General features: G+C 32.7%; 1 protein-coding gene across 2 annotated transcripts; it reads left to right on the top strand.

Annotated features, from left to right (window-relative positions):
- Window positions 1-4,492: 4,492 nt before the first annotated feature.
- On the top strand, window positions 4,493-7,184 carry LOC110114314 (F-box/kelch-repeat protein At1g74510). Of its 2 annotated transcripts, XM_020847158.2 has the most exons (3): window positions 4,493-4,760; window positions 4,871-4,994; window positions 5,291-7,184. In XM_020847158.2, exon 3 carries the CDS (start codon window positions 5,390-5,392, stop codon window positions 6,650-6,652), a length of 1,263 nt encoding a protein of 420 aa, XP_020702817.1. In that variant the 5' UTR covers window positions 4,493-4,760; window positions 4,871-4,994; window positions 5,291-5,389; the 3' UTR covers window positions 6,653-7,184. The 2 variants fall into 2 exon arrangements, with proteins under 2 accessions (XP_020702817.1, XP_020702818.1); XM_020847159.2 differs by lacking the exon at window positions 4,871-4,994.
- The last annotated feature ends 11,875 nt before the right edge of the window (window positions 7,185-19,059 follow it).

The following is a 19,059-nucleotide window of genomic DNA, read 5'->3' as shown; positions in this document are numbered from 1 at the left end:
AAGGGAAAATGAGAGGGAAGAGGGGTACCACGTAGGTGGAGTAGGTTAAGATCAGGGAAGTAGAGATTTATTTGCGCTCATTTTTGTGGAGGAGAAGGGACTGCGGTCACCTTACGGTTGAGTTACCGCTGACGCCAACCGCCAACGTGTGCATTTAAGCATAAAATAATAATTAAATTTCCGTAAATATATTTTTATTGGTATCATTTATCTGTTAATTCGATTAAAATGGCCCACTCAAATAGGTTGGTTTGATGGATTCTTATGGGCTTTAATGGCTAAATTGCGGCCCATTCCAAGCAAACCCAGTCCAAAAGCAACTCAATTATGCCTTGTATTTTATAAGGTTGCCCCATTAGCTAAAGTTTATTTTGTTGTCTTTATTGTCTGATTGGGTGACTCAATTTGCACCTCAAATTATTTATATTTAATCATTGAAATATTTATTAAAATAAAATATGAAAAATAGTTAAAATTTAGAGAGATAAATTACAAATACATAAATGCCACAATCTTAAAATCATCATAAAAAATATTGTTAACTCATATAAATATTTTATCAATTTATTATTAGTGCAATCAGAAATAAAATGTACAAAAATTTATTTATTTTCTTAGTCAAAATTTTTGTAATTTAACCCTAAAGATTTAGCAAAAAGCTCCCTATATTCCTTAAAATGACATGGCATTGATTTTTCAATTTTACATTTCTCATTTTCTTTTGCCTAGATTCTGATAGATAGTCAATTACTAAAAAAAGCAAGCAATTGTGTTAGGATATTAACTTAGATCAGATAAAAAATATTAAAAATTTGTTTAGTTGTGATACGGATAAGGATGAGGATATTGTGTTCATCATCATTACCACTTTGATTGATGTATAAGCTTTGTTTTATAACTTTTATCAGTTGAATATTATCGATTAATAAAATATTGCTCAACTTAGTGTTTGTATTTTTGTGTGAATTTCAGTGTTCAACTTAAATATTTTTTGGCAAGAAAAAAAAAAGTTTTTAATTATAATTTTTTTGTGATTAAGTAAATCTTGAATAGATAAATATAATCCGGACACAACTCCAGTCCGGACTCCACACTTAATAATCTCTCCAATTATAGATAGTTGCTTCATCTTTTACGTACCTTAATAATCTCCAAATTAAGCAATTTTTGGCTTGTTTGATTTGTCTTATCAAGGATTTTTGTTTTAATATTATCATTGAATTAGAGATTTATTGGGTAGGTGATGTTCTGAGTTGGGAGAATAGTTAGGATTATTTTAATTCTAAGATTTTTAATCTTCTATTTAAGATTTGTTGGGATATTGCTGACTCCCTTCTCCCTCATTTAAGATTTGTTTTATAAATTTCTGATTATTTTTTTTATTTTATGTGATAATTAAATCATAATTTTTAAAAGGAGTTTGCATCTCTGATAAGAAAATATCCCAAAGTTGTTATGAAATAAAGTTAAAGATAATAATTTGATTAGAGAGCCACAAAAGGTTAAAAAAATCATAATCCTCATTAATATTTTAAATTTATTCTCCATTAATTATAGAGGCTGTGAAATCAAATGCTCAGGTAAAAATTGTCTTCTTTCTTTTGTTTTTCAGTCTGCGTTTGCTAATTACAAGTTGCAACTCCTCTACTGATCTATCTCATTTCATTTGTCCGTACTCTCAATGAATTCTTTGCCTTTTTCGTTGGCATTTTGTTCTCTCAACTTAATAAGATTTAGGCATTGAAAAGTTATTATTCTTTATGACTTCCTCTTGAGTTGAACCAATCAAAACTGAAATTTTAAATTATCATTAGTATAATTCTATTTAATGTAAGAACAAGAGCAGCTTTGATAACTAAGATAAAGTTCCCTCAAAAGAAGACAATTTGTAGCATCTTTTTAGGATCATGAAGGCACTTTAATGTTGAATGTTCAAAGAAGTTAATATGGGCCGTTCAATGAAGTTTCAGAAAACGTTGCTCCGAAAATACTATAAAGTCTATTCTTCACATTTTGAGGACTTAGATTTGAGATTGGAAAGAGCTTAAAGATCTAAAGAATTCTAAATCTCTATCAAACATTCGAAATCAAAGTTCATTGCAAAGCCAAGTGCTATAAGAACAAGAAACTATACCAAAAAAATAAGATTAAGACAGAGTAGAGGCTCATATAGTATAACTACAAAATATGAATTATATGCATATGAATATGTGTGCAAAAATTATAATAGCCCAATCATTCGGCTACCAACGTACAAATATAACACTACGGGCTTTCGGCCCAAGCCCAATGGAGATACACAACATGACCAGCTTTCGGCCCAAGCCCAATGTAATGCACTCAGCTGCTCTTTTTCTTTTTCGTTTTTATCAGGTTACTGAAATAAATTTTAAAAGTAGCCATTTTTAAAATTTTAAAATGGAGCAAATAAATTTTATAATAAAAATTGAAGAGCGTTCATATCAGAAATTAAATGCTGCCGTTTTACTGAATTCAAAATCATCTATTTTAAATTTTATATTTATCGTGATAATATTCTAATATTTTGTTCGAATAAAATAATTTAATTTACTAGTTTTTATATCGCATCTAAATCACGTGATCTGAAACAACTCAGCCTACTTACTAAAAACAAATTTGCTACAATAACCTTCTACTAAACACTTTCTTTTTCAACCTTACTTTATTGACAAACAAAAGGTACGTATATGAACACAGTGTAAGAAAAATGATATATTTTTTTTAAATTTTCCTCCACACATTACCAAATATTTTCAAGCATCACACTCTATAGTGTTCACATTTATTAATTTTTGTACTGTTTAAGAAATAGTAAGAAAATCTTCCCAAAAGAAATTATAATCTCAAAACAAAGACTTTGAGAACCTAAAATAAGTATGGAGACGAATCATTATACTTACTTCAAGCTATGGAGAAATTATTCTGTACGGACGCTAGACATAGCTTCACGTCCGAAGGCGAATCTGGTGTAGCCACATCAGCGGTATCGAGCCGCGGTACTGAGCCGTGGCATCGAGTAAAGGGGCGGCATGACTCATTCTGGTTGGTCTCTGGATGGCATTCGGCGTCAGCATAGAATAATTTTTTAAATTTTCCTCCACACATTACCAAATATTTTCAAACATCACACCCTATAATGTTCACATTTATTAAACTTTCATGTAATTTTACTTTAAGAAACCGTAAGAAAATCTTCTTAAAAGAAATCATAATATCAAAACAAAGAATTTGAGCCTAAAATAAGTATGTAGACTAATCTTTATCAGGGGTGTCAATTTTTGACACGACCCTAAACACGACCCAGAAAAAATCCGGATTCGGATCAACCCGTTTTAAAAAATGGGCCGGGTTCCTGATTCGACACGAACTCGAGCCGCTGACCCAAATTGACACCCCTAATCTTTATACTAACTTCAAGCTTGGAAAAAATTATTCTATGCAGACGCCTGACGTAGCTCTACGTCCGGAGGCGAATGAGGTGCAGCCACATTAGCGGTATCGAGCTGCGGTACCGAGCCGTGGCACTGAACAAAGGGGCGAGGTGGCTCATTCTGGTTGGTCTCTACATGGTGTTCGGCATTAGCACAGAAGAATTTTTTCAAGCTAGGGGTGTAAGTGAGTTAAGCTACCTCATGAGCTCGACTCGATAAATGAGTTGTGAGCCAGCCCCGATTTGACTTATTAGCTTGCAACCTGGCTCATTTAAAATACATGAATATAAACTACACTTTCTTATATAAGTGATTTTTTATCATTTTTCTTCTGATTTCATATATTTTTTTTATCATTTTCCTATAATGATTGCTTGAAACGAAAACATTCTCTCTTTCGAAATAAACAATTAGGCTCGAACTCGATTAATTAAACAAGCTCAAGCTCGACTCACTCCTTATCTTTTGAGATTACCCGAATAAATTTAAATCTAAGACTGAAAGCTTTAATTAGTATTATTATATTAATTTCCTATCAATGACAAAAAAAAATTTTCTTAAAATGCTGAGATCACAAAGTTTAATTATTTGTGGAATCTTCTTTAAAAAAAAAAAAAAAAACAGCTCATAAGAGGTAATTGAGGGAACATATAATTAATTTAATAATTTTCCAAAGCGTCTAAAATAAAATTGTCTTTTATATTCCATAGAAAGCCCGACTTAAATATCATAAATAAATACAATAAAAATAGCATTTCCGCTATTTTATAGTTTTGGGAAACGCCTTTGGATATTAAATTAAAACGAATAAATAGAGAAAATTTCGTTGCAATTAATAAAATTGCAGTATTTATGAAAAAGATTTTCGGTTGGGAATAAATGTTTATTTTTTTTTTGGTTCTTTGACATTTCTATGTATCTCTACAAAAATGAATTTCTTAACAAAGGAAAAAAATGGTATGCTATACCGAAGTGGGCCCCAGTTTGAAATATACAAAGAATTTTATATCGTTGATAGAAATGTTCTAATAAAAATATGAATAGAAAATTAGAAATGGTGTCATCCAAAGGTGAATTGGGAGATTAAAAAATGAAAATTAAAGGGGAAGGGATGAGGATGGAGTGATTAAATGGGACTCGTAATCCATGCCTGAAGCAAGATTTTTGGAGAAGAATCCCATGGGAGAAGGGGGTATGGATAAAGAGTTCAGAGTTCACAGAGAGAGTTAGGGGGAGATTAGAACAGATTAAAGAGTGATAATAGAAATAAGCCGAGGAATTCTGTTCGCTACCAGTGATTTCCTGCTTGTAAGTTCCTGTTTGTCTCTTGTTTATACTTGATCTTCTTTTCCGATCGAAGAACGGCGAAAGTAGAGCAGGAAAAATTCAATTTTGTGAAGTTTTGGGGGATTTTTTAGGTTAATCGGTAGGTGTTTAGAAAGGTTTATAACTATGTTGTTGGATCGGCATGCGGCTATGCGGGTGAGGAAGGGTTGCTTTGTCGATGGGTCGCTGGTAGATTCGCTTCGTTTCTAAGAAATCGTAAGATCTGCATCCTTCAAATCTATGTTAAGCTTTTCGGCCCTTCTTCCTTTTTTTTTTCCTGTTCGGCTTGCTAGAAATAACTCGGTCAGTAATCATTCGATGTTTTGCTCTGCGAAAGATTTTATTTTTCTGTTAAGTTCTTCTCCGTTGCTTGTAAATTCTGTTGATCCATGTATTTTATATTAAAGAAGGGCTTCTCTGTCGATTCTTGTTTGATTTCTTTCGTCTTTTTTTTTTAATGTTGCAGTTCTTTTCTTTCCATTCTAAAATAACTATTCTCTTGGTCAATCTAGGTCAATCTATGAACATATTTTGAAAGAGGAAACCAGAGTTTTGATTTTGAGATTGGGTAAGAAAAACAAAATCTTCCTGAGGCCACAGGCTCCTTCAAGATGTTGGAAGGCAGGGCTTGCTTGATCTCAAGGGCGTTGCCGAGCTCATGCGAACAAGAATCCAAGTGGGCATATATGACCCACCACCTTCTTGAGAGAACCTGCAACAAAAGACCCCTAGATGTTTCATCTGGAGATCAAGGAGATTTTTTGGACAAGGATATGGAAATAAGAACCAAATCCATCAAGTTAACAGAATCCACCACCTCCAAATCTGACTCCTCAGACTCCAATAACCTAATCAGTTCAATTGGGCGAGACAATTCGATTAGCTGCCTCCTTCGATGCTCGCCCTCTGACTATGGCTCATTGGCCTCTGTCAATCGCGGATTCCGCTCTTTGATTAGAAGTGGAGAGCTATATCGTCTTCGAAGGATGCATGGAATTGCTGAGCCATGGGTATACTTCTCTTGCACCGTTGAAGAATGGGAGGCGTATGATCCTTACCGAGCTCGGTGGATTAATTTACCTAAGATGCCTCATAATGAATGTTTTATGAGCTCAGATAAAGAGTCTCTTGCTGTGGGCACTGAGCTTCTTGTCTTTGGGAAGGTTGTTTATTCCCACATTGTACTGAGATATAGTATTCTCACAAATTCATGGTCTCCTGGAGTTGTGATGAATTTACCTCGATGCTTGTTTGGTTCTGCAAGCTTTGGAGAGAAGGCTATTTTTGCAGGAGGTTGTGATGCTCGTGGAGCTATTTTAAACTCTGCAGAGCTGTATAGTTCAGATACAAAAACTTGGACAACACTGCCAAGTATGAACAGGCCGCGGAAGATGTGCTCGGGTGTTTTTATGGATGGAAAGTTCTATGTCATTGGAGGTATGGCTAGTCATACTGAGTTGCTTACATGTGGAGAGGAGTTTGATATAGAGAAAGGAACATGGAGGATCATTCCTAATATGTCGTTAGGTCTCAATGGCGCGAGCGGGGCGCCTCCGCTTGTTGCGGTTGTCAATAATGAGCTATATGCTGCTCATTATGGAGATGAAGAAGTGAGGAAATATGATAAGAAAAACAATGTATGGATCACTTTGGGGAGACTGCCTGAAAGGCCTGCATCAATGAATGGATGGGGACTTGCATTCAGGGCATGTGGGGAACAACTCATTGTAATAGGTGGACCGAGGGCATTGGGTGGCGGGGTGATTGAGCTTCATTCATGGGTTCCTAAAGATGGGGAGCCGCCTGAATGGAAGATGATCGCAAGGAAGCAATCGGGGAGCTTTGTCTATAACTGTGCAGTGATGATCTGCTGATTTATTGAATTCTTTCTACAGATGCGCGAAACATATAAAGCAAGATTGTTATGCTCAGGACATTGGATAATGGACACTGATTCTTCTTAATGGGTAATCTCTGCCTATTTTGGAAATCAAGATTTAGAAGAACTCTTTCCTCAGTGTAGCTTTTCAACTTCATTTTTTTTTTTTTTTTTACTTCTTCATCTCCATTGGTAATTTGTGCTCAAAGAAATTATTCTGCCCCAGTTTCTTTTAGGATAGAGGATTTTGGAGGTCTTGGGATTATGCAATGCAGTGGCAGATTAATAATTCAATGCAGTTGCTAGTTTCCTTTGACCATTGAGTTTCCGTTGAAATTTGCTATCTTTTAAGAGTTATCTTATTTTTATCGAATGTCCATGTTGAGGAAAATTTAGAGGGCTCTTTATTTGGTTTCTATGTTTTGTTTCGCTAATGAACATTGTCATGATTTTGTTAAAGGTGGGCTTGTTTATATATTCTTTTCCCATTGATTCAAAATCTAATTATCCTACCTTTTAACCATTTATTTAGTTGATGTTCATTTCTTTTTTTGGCTTTTATGCTTCTCAGAAAATCTACTGTGTATACTTTTTTTTGATTTAGAATCTTGTTGTCTTGGACTTATTTGTATATGCTGAGACTGTGGAAGATATTTTGAGTTCTAAAGATGCTTCTCCTAATTGAAATTTTGGCCCATAGATCATTAAAGCTAAGATAAATAGTCTTATTGGATTTATTAAAACTAATTTTTTTTTAATCGTTATTTTTGGTTAGATCACTAGTTAATTTTATAGAACTGTAATATTTATTTCTAAATGAGTTTCCACTTTTTAGATTTATGTTCCTCTTGAATTGGAAATTTGTATGGTACTGAAGTTCCTTCTCATGGAAAGGAGAAATTTTGAGTCAGTATATTCTGAACTAAATTTGATCAGGATGAGTTGTTTATTTATTTTATTTGTTTTGAGATTAGTATTATATAAAAATTGTTTGATTTGTCAGGTATTATACTTATCTCAAGGAAGTTGTAGCTGCTATCATACAATGTATTTGTCTAGATGAAATTAGGCATGAATGATCACAATTTATTCTTTATTACCCTGCCCTTAACATTCGATGATACAAATCTAAACTCCTAGATTTGCAATGTGATCAATTAAATTAATTCTAATTCATTGTATTTCTTGTTTCCATGGTAGATTTGCATGATATTGCTCTTTTCTCGAGACATTGTTTTTTGTGCTTCTTTTGGGGGTGATGGATGGGGTTGTAGCACAGCCAACCTGTTTGCCTTATAATAACCACCCAAATACTTTGGCCAGAGGTGCACTAACCAGCTAAAGTCCAGTTTGTAGAGGTTAAACTGTGAAAGAAGGCTGGTTTTACCTTCTTCCCACATCTCTCTCTCTCTCTCTCTTCCCCATACCCACCCATTCTTAGTTCTTTGAATAAAAAATGTATTATTTGCTGATCTAAATCTGGTTGATTTTTGTCATTACTTTGCTGAAACTGCGAAGTGAATTAAATTTTTTTTGGTGATGCTGCTGTTTCAGCACACTGTACAGCTGGGCTAGCACAGTGGCTTCTACATGCTAACTGTGGCAAAAGTTAAATCCTCAATGCTTATTCATCACTATGTTAAACTGAAAAAATAATAGAAAAAGACAAGAAAGTCGCCTAAATTAGCATTATGATGTCAGTAGTAGTTCAAAAAAGAATTGATGAACTACATTACACACTTGAATGTCATAACTATACATAAAGTTATTCTAAAATGAAAAGGAATTAAAAACTGGACAAGTAGCAACTACTGGTTGCATCTGGAAGTGGGATAGAGCTCTAATACTTTCATTTTCCTAGACTTATCTGCATATTGCAAGTGGATCCTTGTTTAATTCGATTGTTTTGTATAGTATCATAAGGCTTAAGTCCTTGTTTTATATAGCTTGATATAAGACCAAGATTCAACAGGGGATTAGAAATCATCTTGCTGTTTATAACTATATTATTATATTTTCTTTCTCTTTGATCCAAAGATTAGTCAACTAACATTATTAAATATTATGTTTGTAGCACAAGCACTATACTTGTATCTGTTCATGGCATGTTTTTTTGAAAATTTTGCCATTGCTGATTGAATGTTAGGGCTTCAAAAAGATGATTCTCTTGAATCAATTAAAGACAAAGTGTGAAAACGACAAGGCAAAACGTGTTGGAGAAATGGCCATATACACTATACTCAAGTTGTGCTTTTTTATGCTATTCATCCTGGATATGTGTTGATTCTCTCTTAAATTATTTGATTTGTTAATTGTTTTCTCTCGGCGTTTAGTAAGCTAGTGGAATAATGGTGTAGTGTACCATATACTGGTGTGTTTAACTCAATACTATTCTATTCTATATGAGTCTTTTCTTTGACACTGTTGTCCTGGATCTGGATTTTTATTTGTTTATGCTTTGACTACTGTTGAAATAAATTTAAATGGCAGCTACTCGGTAAGTTTATGCTTTGGTACCTACCATTTTAATTGTTTTTATCAAATCCCTATAATTTAAAATAGTTGCAATCACATTCATAAATTAAATGGGATAAATTACATTACAAAAGATATCAGATTCTATCCAAATGAAATGTCAAACTGTTGACTTATTAGCTGGAGATTCATTCTCCAAAATACCATTTCCTTCATTCGATTTTTTATTTCATGTCTTCTTCAGCGAAGCCAAGTTTCAAATTAGATGGAAAGTGAAGAACGAGTGTCATCAAAGCAATCAAATGCAAATCGAAGTATCAATATTTGCCTTTTAAGTTGAGTGGTGGGTCACATAAGATGTTTAGTATTCATTTGGATGGAATTTGGCTTCTTTTGTTTTGTTATTTGTGTTTTGGATTAGATTTCAACAATTTTAATTAAGCTTGATTTGATTGAAACAATTGAAACTGTATGGATGAAAATGAAACTAGAGCCAAACTACAAGGACTAAAAAGTAAGGTTTTGTTTGGGACGGTTTTCTTATTGTTTCTTAAAACAGATTTCTAGTACAAAAATAAACTTTTTTTTAACTAAAAAGTTACTTTATGCAAACAGTAAGAAAGCCGTCCCAAACATATTCTAAGTCTTAATTTCTTATATTTGATAACATTACTATTTAGATAACAATGTTATCTTTCAAAATGCTGTGTTTGGTCGTATATTATCTTCCTTAATAGTGTTTAATGTTATCTAAAAAGATCAAATATGATTTTGATTTTCTTCGGTATAGGATCTGACATCTAGTTGATGTCAAATTTTGATGTTCTAATAATATGAAACGGATATAATTTATGAAAATTTTTATGTAAAAATATCAGTAAATAAAACAGTTTTAAATAAATAATAATATGATATTAACCAAACAATTCGTTTGAATCATCTGCTTCTGCTATTTGGTTTCTGTACATGTAGTGTTGTTTCAGTGACTTTCTCATGAATAAGAATTTTTTCTATTTTAGATTGCTGATTCTTCTAAAGTTCTAAAAACTACATATTCAGAATATTCTGATAGTGAAGTTGGTAGGATTTGTTCTTCTCAATTAGATGGTAAGCTATTACAGTGTTTCTGCATGCCCTACAAACGCTCTTAGAAGCAGGTGAAAGGATGTGATTAGATATAGAGACTGGAAAGCCACTGAACTGTGTTATCATGTAAAGTCTAGTCATATGCTCCTTTTCATATATTGGAATAATGGATGAAAAGACTCAAAAAAGCATTCCTCAACTTCAACCATTAAGCTTGATTTTTACTAATAATATACAAGATTTTTATTTTTATTATCATATTAATAAAAATCGAAGATAGAGAGGTTTCAAAGAAAATGATGTGCGAAAAAAATAGTAGAGTTTATTGATATTTTAATAGAAGTGTGAGGATATTCAAGAGATAGAAGGAATTTTTTTTTACTTTTTAAACACGGACCCATCATGTAAGACATCAACATTGTTGAGAGCTATAAACTGCATAAATCGTTTCTAGAATTTTTATGTTTGCATAAAGTGTTGTTTTAGTTGCTTTTATTGTAATTCAGGGTTAGATGAATTCAAATCATGAAAATATTTTTTTCTTTATAAAGTTTTGTTTATCAATGCTTTATGGTGCTGAATGTTGGTCATTAAAAGAGAAGCATAATACTAAGTTAAAGGATGAGTGACTTTATCCTTAGAGATAGGATACGAAATGTGCATATACGTGAAAAGTTTGGAGTAGCTCCAATGGAAGATAAGAGAGTACTTGCCTTAGATGGTTTGGTCACATAAAACAGCAGCCTTCCGATGACCCGGTTAGAAAAGTAGATGTATTAGATTTGACTTATGTTAAGAAAGGTAGAAGTAAATGTAAAAAAATTTCGTTTGAAAATATTAGAAATTATCTTTCTTTATTAGATTTAAATGAGAATTTGACTTTTAACATGACACAATGGAGAAAAGGATTCATATAGCTGACCCCACGTAGGGGGACCAAGGTTTGATGTTATTGTTGTTGTTGTAAAGTTTTGTTTATCAAATTAATTCAAGTCCTACATTGATAGGCTATATATATGTTGTATGTTATGATAATTACAATTTAGACTTCGTTTGAGATAGTTTTCTTCTTGACTTCAGAAGTATTTTTTGGTATAAAAATTTAATGTGACTCTTACATTAATAAATTTGATTGTAAAAGCTCTTTTTGAAAATTAAAGTTTTTAATAAACATCACCAAAAATATATATTTAGCAATGATTTATGAAGTAAAATAGGAAAGAAGCTGCTCCAAACATATAAACGAAAAATGTGTATGAATGACCATGTGATAAAATTTTTTTTAATAGTACTGAGAAATAGTTGGGTTAAGATGAATGATTATAATAGGCTACAAAGTGTCAGTTGGTGCTGGAGAAATGCAAAATAAAAGTACATGTTTCTCCATATATGCTAAAAGTAGTTAATATGAAGCCATGTGAAGATGTCTCCTTTTTTTTCAGTAATCAATTGAACATAGCAATCAATCAATGAGATTCTCCTTTTCTTTTTTTTCTTTTTCATGATGCTAACCTGTTTATTATTTTATTTTTTCCAAATTTCATCTTTATGTGTTGGAGATGTTCTCTGAATTGTTAGTTGGGGTATCTCTTTCCTCTATGAGATGTCCTGTCAGGATATGGGCTTGATTTACAAAATGATGAGAGGTGAAGTGGATGTCAGAACCAATCATCAAAGCTTTCTATCAAAGGAAACGCCACAAAAAAAAAAAAATTCAAATGTTACTGTCAACAGCCAACCAAATGTCAGCACCTGTAATTTTTCTTTTTTTTTTTTTAAATATATATTTTTAGTTCTATGCATGTTTTATGAAGCTTATTTAATTGCTTGAAATTGAAACTATAAATTGTCATATTTATTATTTGATATAGAGTACATATAAAATAATAAATTCAAAATATCATATTATGTTCATACATGTTCTAATTTATAGATATTTCTGTGAGTTTCACTTCATAGGATGATTTGAGAGAACATATAATCAAAACAATACTCGCTGAAAGGAAACTTTGCCCTGCAAAGTTAACGAACATTCAACCTTATGTAGATCACAATATGTAGACTTATCTAAGAAGATCAAATCAAATGTGCAACCGTCCTCAATAGGCTCCTCCTCTAAATGACTCTATCATATAGGCTTTCGCCGCAAAGGGCACTAGCCCAAATAGAATTTGCTCCCCCCACAGAACTCACAATCAAAGGCATCCTCCTCCCATGGGTGTCTCACATCAGACTATAAGATGCACCCACATACAAACTCGATAATCATAACTCAGACCGAACTCATCTTAGGCTAGCAGTGGCTTCTGCCCGCTCATGGGATTCATTGTTTGTTTTTGGGAATGTCTCATCTATTCCCAATAACTTGCCTTCACGAACTAACACTATATTCTACATCCTAAAGATTTGTCTAAATCACTCACCCTTAAAAGCTTACCCAAAGTACCCGCAACTATGGGGAGTGCAATGTTAGGGAGTTGGAATTTGACGCGGCGACGCTAATGCTTTTGTACTACAGTAACTCTAGAACGAGCATGTAGTGCTACGACACCGAGTTGAAGCACCGCGGCGCTAGGAAATAGTAAATTTTTCCAATCAGCCATCCCCATGGCGCCTTCTTTGGCTTGCTAGGTAAGGAAGGAAAGGAGGAGATGAGAAGGGAAGGAGGTGAGAAAAGAGAAAGAAGGCTTTCGAGGTTTTTTGGTCTATTGTTTATGTTACAAAAAATATCCTCATAATTGTAGCCATTTCTATCCTATATCTATTTTCAAATATTTTGATTATGGGGTTTATTCTTTTATCTAAATTGATATTTATTATTTTTTCTCCTATTTTATTAACTTTATATCGCATAACTTTTAGTATATTATAGTATTGACTATTCTTGTCATTTTGACAGTATGTTTTTGCCCTTTTTTACTTATTAAAACATTATTTATTTCATTTTATATTAATTGAATAAGAATTATGATTTTGACTTTTTGATCCAATCCTTTTGGTGAGATAAATAGTGTGAATGATTACAAGCACGTGAATGTATAAATGTTAATTTTTGTAATTTATTTATGTTGATAATGTATGTAACAAGTAAAGGCTCGTTATTAAAATATGATCGATAGGATAAGATTTTTTACTGAACATGAGGATGAGTTGACATGCTATTCTTAATTAAGAGGTATGTAGCGATATCTTATAAGATTACTAATATCAAGATTAAGATTCAAGAGAGAGTTATAAGAAATTTACATGTCAATGGGGTAAGAGTGATGACCCTTATTACCGAGTGACTTGACTATTAAATTAAGATTAAGATAATGATTAATAAACATGATAGGTACTATTTCTATAAAAATACCACACAAGTATTATTATTGATATGTTCTGATTTCAAGATTAAGATGTGTGAGTAAGGCAATTAAACGATACTGATAAATCAACAAGTGTGGATTACTTATGATATATTGCATGAATTATAATACTTTTTCACTGTTACGGATTTTGGGGACCAAGGTTTGATGTTATTGTTGTTGTTGTAAAGTTTTGTTTATCAAATTAATTCAAGTCCGACATTGATAGGCTATATATATGTTGTATGTTATGATAATTACAATTTAGACTTCGTTTGAGATAGTTTTCTTCTTGACTTCAGAAGTATTTTTTGGTATAAAAATTTAATGTGACTCTTACATTAATAAATTTGATTGTAAAAGCTCTTTTTGAAAATTAAAGTTTTTAATAAACATCACCAAAAATATATATTTAGCAATGATTTATGAAGTAAAATAGGAAAGAAGCTGCTCCAAACATATAAACGAAAAATGTGTATGAATGACCATGTGATAAAAATTTTTTTAATAGTACTGAGAAATAGTTGGGTTAAGATGAATGATTATAATAGGCTACAAAGTGTCAGTTGGTGCTGGAGAAATGCAAAATAAAAGTACATGTTTCTCCATATATGCTAAAAGTAGTTAATATGAAGCCATGTGAAGATGTCCCCTTTTTTTTCAGTAATCAATTGAACATAGCAATCAATCAATGAGATTCTCCTTTTCTTTTTTTTCTTTTTCATGATGCTAACCTGTTTATTATTTTATTTTTTCCAAATTTCATCTTTATGTGTTGGAGATGTTCTCTGAATTGTTAGTTGGGGTATCTCTTTCCTCTATGAGATGTCCTGTCAGGATATGGGCTTGATTTACAAAATGATGAGAGGTGAAGTGGATGTCAGAACCAATCATCAAAGCTTTCTATCAAAGGAAACGCCACAAAAAAAAAAAAATTCAAATGTTACTGTCAACAGCCAACCAAATGTCAACACCTGTAATTTTTCTTTTTTTTTTTTTTTAATATATATTTTTAGTTCTATGCATATTTTATGAAGCTTATTTAATTGCTTGAAATTGAAACTATAAATTGTCATATTTATTATTTGATATACACTACATTAAAATAATAGAATTCAAAATATCATATTATGTACATCTATGCTCTAATTTATATATATTTCCTTGAGTTTCAATTCATAGGATGACTTGGGAGAACATACAGTTAAAACAACACTAATCAGAACGAAACTTTGCCTGGCAGAGTTATCACCAGTATTAACTTGTGATCACCCTTATCTAGATCACAATATACAGATTTATCATCTAAGAAGATCAAATCAAATGTGCAACCGTCCTCAATAGGAACTTTTATTTGGTCAGGTGATCTGACGTAGCTCTATGTTCGGACGCCAGTAAAATAGTACCACGTATTCTTACAATATCGAGTTTTTCTAGGTATTGCTCGGTATTGATCTTGACAGAGCGGTATTTCTCGTTATTGCCAAGCAATATCTAGCAATGCCTAGCAATACGCAAACATAGCAATCCCAGGTTTCGGTCCGGGTCGGGTCGTTGGGCCGCACGGTAAAGAGTAAGAATACGTGACACTATTTTACTAGCGTCCGAACGTAGAGCTACATCATGTCACCTGACCTAATAATTGTTCCCTCAATAAGCTCCTCCAAATGACTTTATCATATAGGTTTTCGCCCCAAAGAGCACTAGCCTAAATAGAATTTGCTCCCCCACAACAAATGGTCACAATCAAAGGCACCCTGTTCCCATGGGTGTCTCACATCAGGCTATAAGATGCACCCACATACAAACTCGATAATTATAACTCAGACCGAACTCATCTTAGGCTAGCAATGTCTTCTGCCCGCTCATGGGATTCATTGTTTGTTTTTGGGAATGTCTCATCTATTCCCAATAACTTGCCTTCACGGACTAACTCTATATTCTACATCCTAAAGATTTGTCTAAATCACTCACCCTTAAAAGCTTAACCAAAGTACCCGCTAGAGATAGAGTTCATGTGTCATCATCTAGCTAGTCCCTGTATCTGTTTTAATTTGCATTTGTCACATCTTATATTTTATTTATTTATTTATTCTAGGTGTATTCTTTTTTATAGCTATCTTGATCCTAAAAATAAGATGTGAAGATACATATTTAGACTTTAAATTGTGGGAATTTTTCATTGAGATATTAGAGCTTTACAATTACTCTCCAACTTTCTAGCTTTCTCACTTGGTTCTCTAGTTCTCATTAGCTAAACACCTATTAGTAAGGTTGGGTATTTTTCATGAATAAATTTGGATCCAATATTCTCTCATGTGTGGCAAGTGTTAATTAATGCAAGTGAATGGACAAGCACACCATTAAGAGTGCTACAATATGGGGTCATCACTAAACATGGAGAATAAGAACCGCACAACTCACCATGATTTAATGGAGATTGAGAGAAGGGTCACCAAAACTATTCAAGATACACTACGGCAAGTTCAAAAAAATGACTCGAAGGAAAGTAGCCCAGAAGGTCACTTGACTTGGTAACTCGCTAAAGGAGACTAAAGGCTACGACGCTAACTTTAACGCCCAATACTAAACACAATCACATTAGCGATAAATACTACAACCATTTGCTTAGGCGATTGAAGAGTAAATCAACTAACATGTTCTCTAGGGAGATGAAAGAGGCAAAGCTACCCACCAAGTTTCAAACAAATCACCTATAATCTTATTGTGGGGAGGTCGAATCTTGCTAGCCATGTTGCATACTTTGTGTTGGCGACATCACTAATTAATACCAATGACACATTGAAGTGTTGGATGTTCTTCATCATCTTTAAGGACCATCTAGTTGTTTTATCATCTACTACTAGGCATTATCATCTCATTTTTTGAATGCAAGAGAATGTTTGTCACATAATTTGAAAGCACTCAAAGGCCACTTAAGAGCTCACGAGCTCTATTGAAAATGAGACGAGTGTCAGGTGAGTTACTGAGAAGATTTATCGACATATTCCAAACAGAGATGTTGGAGTTAAAAAATTTAGTGTCGACAATCACAGGAGCCACATTAATATAAGGGCTATGAGCAGGGCCATTTAAATACGCCTTCAATTTTTAATATCCATAAACACTAACCAAGCTATTGTGTGGTGGAGTACATGCATGGTATTATTCGCCTTGCCTTTTTCTATAGAATAGGGTGAGTGTGCATCGCCCAACCAATAAGCGACTTAACGAATACAAACTTCATCTTTAGGTCCCAGACATTATTATTTAAGCTACACATCCTCATTCAAAGAGAAGAAAAGTACACACTTTTGTCCTTTATAGCTTTCACTCTGAAGATGTAGAGAAGCTGTGAACCCAGAATTCTTAAATAGATTTATTTGAAAATTTTGAAACTTATGAATGGTGGTAATTTGACGTAGTGATTTTCGGTGCTACGGAGTACAATATTAGGGTGTTGGAATTTGATGCAATGACACTGATGCTCTATTTTATACATTAACTCTGGAATGAGCATGTAGCACTGTAGCGTCGAGTTAGAGCGCCACAGTGCTAGACAACAACAACAAAATCAAGCCTTTATCCCACTACGTGGGGTCGGCTACATGAATCCTTTTTCTCCATTGTGTCAACAAGCAGAATATCATCAGCAAAAAGCATACACCAAGGTACATCCTCTTGCAAATGTCTAGTGAGAACATCCATGACTAAAGCAAAAAGATATGGGCTTAAGGCTGATCCTTGATGTAACCCAACCGAAATAGGGAAATGCTTGGTCAATCCACCTTGTGTTTGAACACAAGTAATAGCTCCTGCATCTTTAATGATTTGAATATAAGCATTATTGACTCATTTCTTTTCAAGAACTCTCCATAGCACTTCTCTTGGAACTTTTTCAGTGCTAGGCACTGAAAAAAAAAATTAATATAAATTTCTCCACTTATTTTTTTAAGTCAAGAGAATGTTTATCACATAAATGCTGAGCACTCAAAGGCTACTCAAGAGCTCATAGGCTATGTTGAAAATGAGACAAGTGTTAGGCGAGTCATTGAGAAACTTTATTGTCAAATTCCAAACAGAGATGTTGGAGTTAAAAAAATTAGTGTCCACAAACACATGAGCCATGTTAACATAAGGGATATGAGCAGGGCCATTTAGACATGCCTTCAATTTTTAATATCCATAAACACTGGCCGAGCTATTTTGTGGAGTACATGCATCATAGTATGTGCCTTGCCTTTTTATATGGAATAGGGTGAGTGAGCATGTCACAACCTAACCTAATAGGACAGGTATTATCATTTTGAGCTGTGACAACCAAATCCTAATATCTAATTTTGAAATATTTTAGATTCTCTTCCAAAATTCATTTTAAATGAACCACAAACTACATGGATACTAAAGCATCCAAATATCAAAAATAATTTTATCCACAAGATTTCTTTCATTCATCAAAATGTATCTGCATTACATTACATGACTACATGGAGAAGGTATAAAACTGGATAATAAATAAGTCATAATTCTACAAAAATCAAAACAAAGAAATATTTATAACCTAAAATTTGATCCTAAAATGCTAATCAACAGCCTCTTTCCTCTTCCCAGATCCTGAAAATCACAAACAGACCATCGTGAGTTATAACAGCTTAGCAAGCCATAAAAATCAAACTAAAATTTTAAATTCATTTATTAAATATTTTACTGAATATTTAAAAAAAGTTAAACGCACTATAATAAATTAATATAAAAAAAATATAATAGGAGGATAACACATACAATTATTTAAAGAACCATACTAAGCAAATAAATAAATTGTAATTTATATCATAGAGCAGTTCATATCTTATTTTCCTGATCCAGACAAAATCTCAAAAGATCATGACCTCTTATGACTCCATTTTTGTGCTTATAGCACCAAAATATACACGTAGGCACTAGAATTTAACTTATAATCGATAGAACGTGCTTTACATACACTAGAATATTCTCTGACACAAATAGAATCTTAATGGATTCTTGTCCCTTATGACTCACAACATATATAATTTAATCATATATACTCATATATCATCACTTTATAGCAGCAAAAAAGTAATTGAGCATGTGTCAAAATTACACAGTTTTCTATACGATAGCAACATAAAATTCCACTAGACAAAAATATACATTTTTATAAAATACACAAATTACCATAGATTGTGTAAACAAATATTTTAATATTTTTATCGCACTATTTTTTATAGTATAAATAATTTTATATTCAATAAAATCTCAAAAATTTCAAAACCTATATTTTAAAATTCCAGAAAATTTTCAAAATATGTATAATTGTAATCTATATAACATATAAAAAATTACACGATGAAATTTTTACCATTGTTATCCACATTTTTTACTAACAGAAAGATAAATTTGATCAAAAAATTAGATAAAAACTTCATATTTTAAAAATTGACATAGACATAATGTAACCTATCTCGATTTGAAC

The sequence above is a fragment of the Dendrobium catenatum genome, unplaced genomic scaffold (genome assembly GCF_001605985.2).
Source record: "Dendrobium catenatum unplaced genomic scaffold, ASM160598v2 fragScaff_scaffold_1016, whole genome shotgun sequence".
Lineage (NCBI taxonomy): Eukaryota > Viridiplantae > Streptophyta > Magnoliopsida > Asparagales > Orchidaceae > Dendrobium > Dendrobium catenatum.
Note: the sequence above shows the minus strand (reverse complement) of the source record. Positions and strands in the feature narration are given on the sequence as shown.

Bases quoted from the DNA above. Each gene is read 5' to 3' on its own strand.
- LOC110114314 (XM_020847159.2), top strand. From the start codon at position 5,390: ATGTTGGAAGGCAGGGCTTGCTTGATCTCAAGGGCGTTGCCGAGCTCA.